Source organism: Pseudophryne corroboree, chromosome 1 (genome assembly GCF_028390025.1).
Source record: "Pseudophryne corroboree isolate aPseCor3 chromosome 1, aPseCor3.hap2, whole genome shotgun sequence".
Taxonomy (NCBI): domain Eukaryota; kingdom Metazoa; phylum Chordata; class Amphibia; order Anura; family Myobatrachidae; genus Pseudophryne; species Pseudophryne corroboree.
In genome coordinates, this window is record NC_086444.1 from 833,979,507 (window position 1) to 833,992,473 (window position 12,967).

At 41.0% G+C, this 12,967-nt stretch overlaps 1 protein-coding gene across 2 annotated transcripts in view; it reads right to left on the minus strand.

Moving 5' to 3' along the window:
* AFF1 (ALF transcription elongation factor 1) overlaps positions 1 to 12,967 on the minus strand; it is a 346,973-nt gene that overhangs the window by 103,059 nt on the left and 230,947 nt on the right. For both annotated transcript variants that reach the window (XM_063919866.1, XM_063919865.1), the window contains exons 4-7: positions 11,546 to 11,587; positions 6,755 to 6,841; positions 5,530 to 5,566; positions 2,839 to 2,890 (exon numbers count right to left, since the gene is read on the minus strand). In XM_063919866.1, coding sequence (XP_063775936.1) covers positions 2,839 to 2,890; positions 5,530 to 5,566; positions 6,755 to 6,841; positions 11,546 to 11,587 — 218 coding nt within the window. The remainder of the gene's footprint in view (positions 1 to 2,838; positions 2,891 to 5,529; positions 5,567 to 6,754; positions 6,842 to 11,545; positions 11,588 to 12,967) is intronic.

Below are 12,967 nucleotides of genomic sequence, written 5' to 3' on the forward strand. Positions count from 1 at the left end.
GCCTGTTGAAAAAAAAAAAAGGGCAGAGAATGGCTGGCATCACACACCACCGGCGATCTCGGACACCATTACATCCCGCCGTATATGTGACAAACTTATTGACCTAATTTTCCCTTCATTCGTTACACTAGTTTATTATTGTGCTGCAGCATGTTCATAGTTTTTACAATTCCACAAGAGAAGCCTCAACTGAAAATGTTACAAAGTTAAAATGTGTAATTTTGTTATTTTTATTCCTATATATGAGGACTTAAATTACTAGCCATTTCCTTTCTGAAATGAATGGAGATTGAGTTAAATTGCATTCACAGCTATGCAAATGTCGGGTCGATAAATGGCATAAAACGCTTCTGTAATGATTGGAATGGGAGGACGCATCTAATAAGCATCACAGCCGACCTCTCGGTCCCCAGAGAAGTAACCACTGAGCAACTTCTAGCTCCGTGTGTACAGAGTCGCAGGGGGTCAAGCTGTTTAAACACTGGTGCGCTGATCAGGAGAGTTTAACTCGATCAGCCAAGTGATCGCAAAGGTGTGTACCCAGCATATTAAAGATATGGCATTCCGTATCTGTAGATCGGAGGTGCCAAAATTTAAGAAAACCAGAAGAAGAAAAAAGAAATGGTTGCTGCTGTAATGTCATACAAGACGACAGTCATCTTATAGTCAGTAAAAGATGCTCTGCTAAATTATCTAGTAAGATTGTTAATACTCAGGGCGATTTGGCAAAGAGACCGGAATCTTCAGGTCATTTTTATATTTTATCCCTGGTTCTCCATCTTATTCCAGATTCTAATTCCCATGGCAATTTTGTAAATTCTTGTGATAATAGTGCTGGATTAACCTGTAGATTCCAGAACCTATAGTACAGGTGGTCAATTTGTTACTGGATCTGGAATTCATCTAAATTATTATTATCATTTATATGGTGCCACAAGGGTTCCGCAGCGCCATTTCAAAGTAGATAAACAAATGAGCAAAACAGGAAAACAATGACTTACAGTACAAGACAATGTAGGACAAATGCATGGTATATAATAAACATTTCTTCATCCGTGGACAGAATCAGAAATAATCATCAGGTTAGCAGAAACAGAAGGACAGGTGCCTTTGTAGGGAACATGGAGTAGAAAATAGTCAGAGAGGGAAAAGCACATGAGGAGAGAGGGCCCTGCTTGTGAGAGCTTACATTCTGAAGGGGAGGGGCAGACAGACAGGGGTAAGACAGACCACATATTACTGTGTACACCAAATACTTTATACACATGAGCTTTATGCATAACAATTGTTCACATCAAGGTGCGGCACAAAAATGTGATCTGCATGTAATGGGCAAGAAGTTTTTTAAAAGCGCAAGTAAACCAAGAATACAAAATGGGTTATATATATATATATGGAAGAGTTTTTAGTAGGAGGAAAAATGGATTCAGTATGATTTACCAGCGGACGGGATGTTGGCTGTCAATATCCCGACAGCAGCATCATGGCTTCAAGAATGCCTGCAGCGGAGTGTGCGCTAAGAGTCCCCTTGCGAGCTCAGTGGCTCGCTGCACTTGCCACAGGATCTATTTCCACTCTATGGGTGTCGTGGACACCCATAAGCGGGAATAGTCCGGTTGCGCTGGGATTCCAGCTGGTGGCATTGTCAGCTGTTGGGATTCTGGTGTCGGTATCCTGATCACCAGAATCCAGACAGCCGGCAAATTAAACACATCCTGGAAAAACAATAACCCTACCAGTGCATATTATTATTAATGTTTATTACTATAGCTCCACCATAGTAAGCAGCGCTATAGAGAAAATATTTGTCATTCTCAACAGTCCTTTCCCCACTGGCGCTTACAGTCTAAATTCCCTAACACATAAGGACTCTCACACACGTTAGGCTTAATTTGGCAAATTTAGCTACAGTAGCAGTATGTTTTTGGAGTGTGGGAAGAAACACACGGAAACCTATGTAAACATGTGGAGTACATACAAACTCCATACAGATAGGACCCTGGTCAGAAATTTAACACATGACTCAGTAGTGTGAGACATCAATGTTAACCGCCGTGCTGCACTGTAGATCTATAAATACTTCTCACACACATACCAGGAATCGCAGCTTGCTACCACAATCTCAACTTTATTTCATTTCTTAGTGGTGCTCTATTAAGCTGTAAAAAACATAAATACATGTATCCTATGACAAAACTGTACACCAGAGGTAGCCAACCCTGGTCCTCGAGAGTGCCAACAGTTCACGTTTCCCAGACCACCCAGCTGGTCCACAGGTGACACATTTTAAAAGATCCACAGGTGGAACTAATTACTTCACTTGTGATTCTGTGAGGAGACATGGAAAACATTAACTGTTCGTAGCTCTCGAGGACCAGGGTTGGCTATCCCTGCTGTACACAGTTATCTCACTATACGGCAGAGATTCCCAAACTGTGTGCCGTGGCTCCCTGGGGTGCCTCGGGACACTTGCAGGGTTGCCCTGGGTTGGTGGTCCAGTACCAATTAAAATTATTCATGGTCAGTATAATAGGCAAAACCAGTGCTGGTGGCTGCCAGTCATAAAATATGTGGTCAAACAGAAGCAAATCTTGTCCCTCACCACACAACTGACCCTAAGGATGACATATAAACGCGATCTACTTAATGTAATATTTATTTCTAAATTTCTCAATAAGAAATTTTTGGCCTAGGGGTGCCATGAATATTTTTGGATATTCTAGGGCGCCGTGATTCAAAAAAGTTTGGAATCCACTGCACTACGGGCTATACATAATCTCCTCTATGACCTACCAAGGAACAGCTAAACACTGCAAAACATCGCTCAGATTTACTTACGATGATCCCTTTTGTGGGCTTGGCAAAACCTTTGGAGAGGCATCATAACGTTCTGAAAGTGAAACAGATAATTGGGTTTACTCTGCTGGTGAAGAACAGGTTAAGCCACGTTTTAAAACCCAGAATATCATTTAAAAATGAGCAAACACACTATACGTAGAGAGTAAAGAGAGTATAACAGTAGCTATCATACTACTAACGAAATACAGATAGGAGAAGACGTACCTCAGAAATAAATTTAAAACAAATCAAGAAACAAGCCAAAATAACATTACAGACGTATATGGAAATGATACCTACGCTCAGTGGTTAAAGCCAATTTTTGGACAATCAGGTTCATTCAGAAGAAATCAGTGACATTACTGAGGTATGTGGCCCAAATCGGGCACCTCTACGGTGAGGTGGTGAGAGGTATATTTTAAAAATGGATCTGGATGGGGTGGGGGGAGGTGGCTTTCTTAAAAAATAATTGGAAATATTCCAAACCTGTGATTAGCAATTTAGTTCATCGTACACAGTACACAATAGTTTTGTACATAATGGATGGAAATATACAGACATGACTAAAGGATATACACTTCCATCTGTGTAAGCACTGTACAATATGCTCCAGTTTTCACACTTCCCTATATTTTAACATGTCTGTTCATTAAATATTTTGTATTGTGTATTAAAATATATGAATATTTTATTTCTGCAAATAAAAAAAAACTGTACTGGAGGTGCTACATTATGTAATAGATAAATGCAAGGTATCGATCAGTCAAACTATAACTTCTGTGTGACATTTTCACGACAGAATGCACCAAAGTTAGACAAAAAGAATCCAGAACCTTATCTGGATGTTAAACTTAAGATGATGGAAGTTTATATTAAAAAAAAAACAAAAAAAAAACGTCTTAGCACCAGTAAGCTGTAACTCTAATGCTAGGCAGGTAATCGTCGAGAAATCAGTAAGATATTCATGATATAGATTTAGCTTCCCAATTAATAGTAATTATGCAGAGAGTAACTGTTATTCTTCCTAAAACTTAATGAAGCAAAGATTCTGGAAAAGTTAGGGATGAAAATAAATCCCAATCTGGTACACTGAGATGCTCTGTAAATATTACAATCTCATTGGATTGTTGCAATGATCTGCAGACTTCCACAGTAATAAGTAAACTGATATTTCTACACAATGGGCCTGATTCAGGATGCAAGTGGAAAAATCACACACAGTACTGTTGGCTGGTATTTTGCGCGTATACGCTGGACACGTACTGCTAATGTACAGTAGGGGTTCTGCGTCGTTGGACGCAGTACGGCTGCACATGTCAAGTGACTGACAGTCTGCAGCAGTTTCCCAAAACAGAGGCGCCACTTCAGTTTTTTGGGAGTGCCAAGGCCAGTGTCTCCGATTTCCAACTGAGATTTCCTGGCCTTTTGGAAGGAGCTGTGGCAGCCAGCTTGTATGACCTCATGCGTCACTTAGCCAGCTGATGGTGTAGCAAGTGATCCAATTCTACGTCCTCGGACACAGCACAGGACCACACATGCATGCAGGAGGCATCTATTTATACCAGACGTCTCCTGCTGCAATACCATATCTGAGAATGGCTGCTGTTTCCAAGTAAGTAGCAGTGACGCTCACTCCAACCACAGCTGAATTAGGTCCAATGTACATGAGAATGGATTTCCCAAAAGAATGGTGTAATTGTAAAGCGCAACGGAATTTGCTGCGCTATATAAGAAACTGTTAATAAATAAATAATAGACATGGGTTGCAGAGGCAAGAGAGACCAAAGCCCAACAATGCCAGGGGTATGTTGTAAGTACTATGAGGAGCAGCAATATGACTTATGGCCACAATAGTGAGGGGAGTTACAACTGCAATTTCAGCTTCAATTACCCTTTGCTTTAATACCGCCTTCAAAAAGTGTACTCTGTGCATTACTAAATACACATTTTTAGTGGAAGTTATAAATGTAAATCATTTAGACCATAAGGGTCATTACTGATAACCGTATACTCGCTCTCACTCCTTTCTTGTCTATTGGCTGGCTTCTCCTTACATGTATAGGTAGGCTTACCATAATAACCCTTTAAACTGGGACACGATTTACACAGATTCTGTGGCTGGCTAAATTAATGCTTGTATCTGACCGGGTTTTAATCAGCCACAGAACCTGTGTAAAACCAAAAGGTGCCCCAAATTAAAGAAGTCACTGTGGTGCAAATCCCTAGTACGGAAATGTACTCGCATTGAAAAAATGAACACTCTTGTAGGGTAAGTGATGTGGTTGTGGCTATACAATGCATTCATTGTTTATATACTGTATAAGCTCTATTTCAAATAAGCTAGCCATTAGTAGAGTGATAATACAGTACATTAAAACAGTGAGTGTGTTCTAAAAGTCAAGATAGGGAGCATTAAAAGTATGTATGTTATTATTTATGACTATGTTCTGTTCGCGGCAATTATATGTTCTTAGACTGTACAAATGTTCTTTTTATCATCTACCTCTACAAATAAAGAGAATGAAAAAAAAAAAAGTATGTATGTTAACATGTTAAACATATAAACTCCACTAGAGGTGGAATTATGTAACAAAAATGTCACACAGAGGTATTAGAAATGTAAAGAATGATATTCTGTTTCTCACCCACCACCCCCAGGCTCTCTTACACATTAAGTTGATCATAACTCACTGTGGTTGACTTTGACAGGTGGAACGTGCTGACTTTCCTGAGGTGCAGCAGGAGAGAGTGAAGGAAATGTAAAAAGCCTGTATTAATATCAGTACAACTGCAAGAAACAAACAAACCCCAGCACACAACAACAATGGTGACTACCGACTATAGAAATATCTGGCCATTTGAAGGTTTAGAAGCTCTGCAAATGTTCACATGTCCAAATAACTGAATAGAATCTCTGGGGATTTAATGATGATTGCACAGAACACCATTGACTTTCTTAACAGAACAGTTGCACCACTAGAACGCAAGAACCAAACTACTATATTGTTCAGGAAGTTTCAGCTTGGTGCTATTTGTGCAGCGGAAAATCAGGCTACTGCAACTGGGTCACATCTCTTCTTCCCCTTATAATCACCACCATTCTTTACAAGCTTCTCCACGTAAGACTTGCCTCAAGCCTGCTAAGACTGCTGCCAGACTTCAATGGAAATGCATTTGTAAAAAATTATGTAGTTCGGAAAGGAGAAAGACTAAAGTTGGGAACACACAGGTCGATATATCGGCAATTTGAGCAAACTGATATATTGCGAGCCAGTCAGCCAGTGTGTACAAGCAATAGGTCTGTGAATGACGTCTTCTAAAAGATATATTGTATTGGCTGTGCAGGATAGCCGATGGTTGATGTATCGGCGTATCTGGCTGTGTGTATGGACAGTCCGACGATCATTCGTACACTTGCGGGGGATTCGAGTCAAAGCTAGCAGCCAAATTCAAGTGTCCACCCATTTGGTAAGTGTATATGCTTACCTGGATGGGCCTCTTGGTAAATAGTGTACCCAGCATTAAAGACAAGGCTCACTTGGAAGTCTGAGACATGTCAAAATGTTACAAGCACATTGCCAGTCAATTGCATTTTATTTAAAAGAATATACAACTTAAAATAAAAAAATACCACTACCCAACACACCCTCTGCAGGGGACAAACTTAAACATGCATATCTCTGCACGTGATAATGCACAATTACTATTTACTGAATTTAACAGGTAAAATTAAAAATAATTTTTCCTCACTGCTGCTTTCAGAAACGTTTAGGCTCAGAAATATATCTAGGTCTTCGTGCATGCAAATTATATTTAAGTATGTACCGGTATATTTTTATATACTTTTAGCTTAACGAGTTGTACTGAAAGAGTTCCTAAATACTACTTTATATACATTCAAGAATATACAACAAACCTTAGCAGGAAAAGCAAATTTGGAAGGTTCAGCGGTGCTTGGTGTGTGGATGGCTGTTAATGGTGGAGGCCATGAATGTGTCATTTCCTAAAAGAATCAAATATAGTCTAAGTGATGTATATGGACTGTACGCATTGTGAGGCTGAACAATACTTTATTCATCATAACATAATCCCCATATCAAAATTATCTATATCAGAGAATAGAAGGTTTTATTCCAGAGGACAATATCCTGGTCATAAATGCATACATTTCACCTAGCAGACATTCTATTTTCCATGCAGTAAAATGAGAAGAATTAAATGTGTCGGTGTAATACACCTTTGTAACCAAGTCTGATAACTGCAATTGAAAACCAAGGTCAGATCAGCCCACAGGTATACAGGTTAAATCCCTGATGGGCCACACACCCCAATTAGGGGTCAGCAACTTGGTGGAGGTTGATCATGGATGAACTTGGGTGCTTGGTTTGTGTCTATGGAAACTACACCAAGATTAGCCCTTCTGCCAATCAAAGTAGGTGTTCCTGACACCCCCCATCCCTCCTTTATAAAGAAGCACTGTCCTTTGCATGTCCTCTTTAAATGGTTGGCCACGTCACTCTGCAGTGGTTGGCTACAAGTTCAACCCTTTACCTTGGGTCCCTATCACTGCTTTTTCAGGTGGGCCCTTCATGCCTCAGTCCGACACGATTTGTAAGCAAAAATAATTATGTACAAATGGCATAGAACACGTCTGAAAGTATATCATTGTACCTAAGGAACAAGCATGCTATTTCGGCATACAATAAGTATATGGCTGGACTCTGGGAATACATAAAGTAATTAGAGATCTACAGTATATGAGAACAGAGTGAAGACACTGCTTACATTCATAAAAAAATGTAATATTTATGAGAACGTAAATTACAAAAATATTGCTTATTTAAAATGTTTACATAATTGCTAAGCCTAAACATTTTAAATTGTATTATTGACATTTTTATTTCCAAAATCTGGAAATATAACATGTAGTCCTTTAAACAAGCCTTCCTGCAACAACAGCGGGATCCGCAGCGCCCATTACACAGCAAATAATTAAATGAGCAAACAAGAAAACAGCACTTACAGTTCAAGACAATGTAGGACAGGTATGGAAAACCAGGGGTTAGGTGGCATCAAAGGGAGTATGGTGTATAAGAGGGAGTATGGTGTATAAGATAGTGTAAGTAAGAAAAGGAAAGGCACATGAGGAAAGAAGGCCCTGCTTTTGCGAGTATATGCTGTATATATCGATCTATATCTATACACACAGATGTAGCCACGCTGTAGGCAGCGCACACAGATGCTCCCATTCATGTGAACCTAGACATGCCGTCACCCGTCCTGTCGCACCTGGGCGCAAATGTATCTACACACACACACAAATAATGTAAATTCATAGCTTCATCGGCTTTCGTCATATCCTGGACCTTTTACTGAACTCCCTGCATGGACATTGTACTTTGCGTGCTGCACTTTAGATTATTTTAAGTTTTTCTACACATCTTTGTTTATAGCATTCCTGTGCCATTGTTATTATATCTTTATACCACTGTAATTTCTGGCTGCACTGCAACTGCTTTTTACCACTGCTTCACATCCATACATTTTTAACATTGTTTATCTTAATATTATATTCCAGCATCCATAACACCTACAAACATGATGTAGTTAATATCCGGGTGTCAGGATCCCACCGGTCAGATTGCGACAGTAAGTACTAGCGTTGGGGATAGGCTGCGGAAGGGGTGGGTTAGGGTTAAAATACTTATGAAAATCCGCTGCGATTTTGAATGTCGGGATGCTGCTGTTGGCATTCTGTTAGGATCCTGTGCGTCCCTCCAAATATTCATCTTCATAATATACTATTGTAGTTGCACTTATATATTCACCAGCACTGTTCTTTTTATCTGCATATTTGAAATTGTAACTGCACTGTTTCTGTAGCTCACACTCTATATTACTGCAGATACTTAACTACATAATCCTCTCTACCTCCTGTCCTCACCTCTTCCCTCCCGCACTAGTCTCCTACCCTTCCCACAATCCCATTTCCAATCACTTCTATGCCACTATGGCCCGCTACCCCACCACTAACCCTGCACTGTCCCTTCTATCCCAGTCACCTCTCCTCACTTACACTCATGACACACAAAACTTAAACCCTGATCATTTAATTAATATCTCTCCTCTTAACTCTCTTTCCTGTGCCCTCTGGAATGTCAGGTCTGTCTGTAACAATCTGATCCCCACCTAAAATCTTTCCATCTCCAGCTCCTTGAATCTCCAAGCCATTGTTGAATTCTGGATTCCCCTTCAGACACCACTTCTCCTCCTGATCTCTCCTTTGATGGCTCACCTGCTCTCACACTCCCTGCCATGGGAGTCCATCTATCCATCTCCTACACCTTCCAACTCATACTCTTAATACCATTTCATCCTCTTCCACCCTGTTAACCTATAAGTAGCTGTCATCTATCGACCCCTGTTCTTCTCTCAAAATTCCCTGACAACTTTGTTCCTGTCTCCCCCACTTCCTTTCTTTAGACCTTCCCTCCCTTATCTTAGGTGAACTTCAATACCCCTATCTTAATTGATCCGACCCTTACCCACACATCATCATTTGGTGTCTCAACGGACCTCCTCACTTTCCCATGTAAGTGGACACTCACTGTTGTGATATACCAGACTTAACAAATTTCCCATTCTTTCTATCTGACTATCATCTTCTTTCTTTTAACTTATGTCTCACTCCTTCTCCATCTCAAACTCCCAAGGCTATTATCACCACGTGCAACCTATTGACACTACAGACTATGGCCCAAATGTATTAAGCTTTAACAAGAGAAAGTGGAGAAGGATAAAGAGAGATAAATGACCAGCCAATCAGCTTCTTAACTGTAATTTTTTTCAAACACAGCCTGTGACATGGCAGTTAGGAACTGATTGGCTGGTCACTTATCACACTTTATCCATCTCCACTTTCTGCTGCGGGGTACACTAGGCTCCACAGGGAATGACATTGGGGTGTACAGTAGGATCTTGATCCGAGGCACCAACAGGCTCTTAGCTTTGATCTTCTTCCCAGAATGCCTAGCGCCGCCTCCTCTATAACCCCGCCTCCGTGCACAGGAGCTCAGTTTTGTAGTTGGTGCCATGCAGTAAGCAGGCATACAACAGAGGGGCTGCCCCGAGAAGAAGCTTTTAATGAAAAATTACGACTTTACCTGATGTACATACGTTTACTCAGGGTGTGTTGCGGATTCAACCTCCCTACGTCCCGCCTGTGGCCCCTTGGGACTTGTCGGTGGTTTTGGAGGCATTGCAAGGGTCTCTGATTGAGCCTCTTGAATCTGCGGACCTTAAGTGTCTCTCTCTTAAGAAATTGTTTCTGCTGGCTATTGCCTCTGCTAGACAGGTGTCGGATTTGGGTGCTTTGTATTGTAGGTCACCATATCTGATTTTTCACCGTGATCGGGCGGTTCTTAGAACATGTCCCGGGTATTTACCTAAGGTGGTGTCTTCTTTCCACCTTATCAGGAGATTGTGGTTCCGGCCTTTGCCTCTCCTAATTTGTCTTCCAAACAGAGGTCTTTGGATGTGGTACGGGCTCTCCGTATCTATGTGAAGAGAACTGCCTCCATCAGGAAGTCGGATTCTCTCTTTGTTCTGTTTGGTTTTCACAAACGTGGCTGGCCTGCTCACAAGCAGACCCTGGTCAGATGGATTAGAATGGTAATTGCACATGCTTATGTACAGGCTGGCCTTCCAGCTCCTGCTACCATAAAGGCCCATTCTACTTGGTCGGTTGGACCTTCTTGGGCGACCCGCCGTGGTGCGACCCTTTAACAATTGTGCAAGGCGGCTACGTGGTCCTCAGTGAACACGTTCATAAGGTTCTATGCCTTCGATACTTCCGCCTCCCAGGATGCTTCCTTTGGACGCTGGGTTCTTGTGCCCGCTACAGTGCGTCCCCTCCCATAAGGAACTGCTTTAGGACATCCCCAATGTCATTCCCTGTGGAGCCCAGTGTACCACGCAGCAGAAAACAAGATTTATGGTAAGAACTTACTGTTGTTAAATCTCTTTCTGCGAGGTACACTGGGCTCCACAGGGCGCCTACCCGGACGCACTTAGCTTCTTTGGGTTGGTATGGCAATAGCCACAGACACTTTCTCCTGTTGTGAGTGTGGGGTGTATGTGGCTGCTAACAGTTGTCGTCTCATTTGCCTGCTACTGCATTGGACTGGTTAACAAAAACTGAATTCCTGTGCACGGAGGCGGGGTTATAGAGGAGGCGGCGCTAGGCATTCTGGGGTCAAAGCTTTGAGCCTATTGGTGCCTCGGACCAAGATCCTACTGTACACCCCAATGTCATTGCCTGTGGAGCCCAATGTACCTCGCAGAAAGAGATTTAACAACGGTAAGTTCTTACCATAAAGCTCGATTTATCTCTTGTTAAAGCTTAATACATTTGGACCTTAGCCTCCAAGTTGCCAGAGGTGAGGGACTTTCTGATAGTCTGTCTGTTTGTTTTTTTAAAGCAGCAATCTGGTTTGGCCGTGTAAAGGATTGCTGCTTTAAACAAACGAGCAGACATAAGTTGTTCCAAATACAAAGTTACTTGCATTTTTTCTTTGCAGAATCGACCCCAAAATGTGGTCTACAGATCAATTTCACCTACAGATGTAAAATGTTCTTACTCTTTTCCAACTGGTTTCAAAATACTGACCGTATTTGTATGAATAACAAATAAAACATTTGGACAAACCTTCAAAATGTCTTCAACACAATGGGCTTCATTGGTGAAGGTCTGAAAAAAATAAAACATAAGCAAGAGTTAGAAAATCCAAATGCCACCAAAATGAAAACCTTTATTTGAATGATACAACTGGAAATGCTTGTGAACTTTCAGGTAGTGATGCATTGCTGGCTGTAAGCTGTGTTCTGGAGGGTATTAGGAAAGGTACTATCTATCTGTGTAACAGACCTTTTCTGATATCTGCAATGTTATTTCTTATTGTAATTTCACTTCTTAAAGCAGCCTGGGACTGCAGTGTAAACAAAGTATGCCGCATTGCACTACTCAATAACTTCTAAAAGGGAAAACCATTTATATACTGCAACAGAATGAACATCTTCCAGAACAGCTCAAATAAATCAAATGCATACATTGTAAAAGCCTATTACGTATACTGTAAACAGGTAAAATGATACAGGTGTTAAAATGTCATGGCCAAGTATGCAAATATACCAAAAACAAAATTAATAAAACAGATTTTAACTTTGAATATATTCAAATGTGCTCTAAGGAATAAACACTTAATTATGTAGATTACATCTAGGCTGAATTAGTAGTCTGAAGGAGCGTAGTACAAAATGATGACACTAGAATTCCGACATGGGGGTATATTTACTAGAGCGTCTAAAAATAAAAAGTGGCGGGGTTGCCTAGAGCAATCAATCAGATTCTAGCTCTCATTTCTCTACTACATCCTAGAAAATGATAGAAAGAATCTGATTGGTTCCCATGGGCCACACCACAACTTTTCATTTATAGAAGCTTTAGTAAATATACATCAGGGTCTGAATGTCGACATTGCCACTATGTCTACATATGACACTCACGATATCAACATGGATCCTAATGTTGACATAACCTTTTTCTACTGTTATATCCCTAACCCTACCCTAAACTAACCCTAAATATGTAATGGTAAAATGAGCGATGTGCTAGATTGTGCCTGCATGCAGGCCAATCTAGCACCAGCGATAGCGACGCGTGGGGCCGCGCATTGCGATCGCTTTGGGGGCATACACACGAGAGATCTGTGCTTAAAATCTAAGCAATCTAGTCAGATTGCTTAGATTTTAGGAACGGATCTCTACATGTGTACCCCCCTTAAGTGCTATGAAGTGGTGACATTTATGAACATCACCAGCTAAGTTGTGCAGTGGTAGGCCACACAGATTCTCGAGACAGACAAGCATTAGTTCAACAGGGTCATAAGTCCGACAGGTTAATAAAGTCCGACAGGTGTTTTTCAGGTTTTTTTTTCTGCTTTTACAACTTTTTTAATTTACTATCCACATCACAAACTATTACCTTCAATAACCTTGTGGAGAGCAAAGCGGAGCAAGCAACCGAGCCAGAAGCGTTGCTTACAAGGTGAGCACGCAAGGTGACGAATTT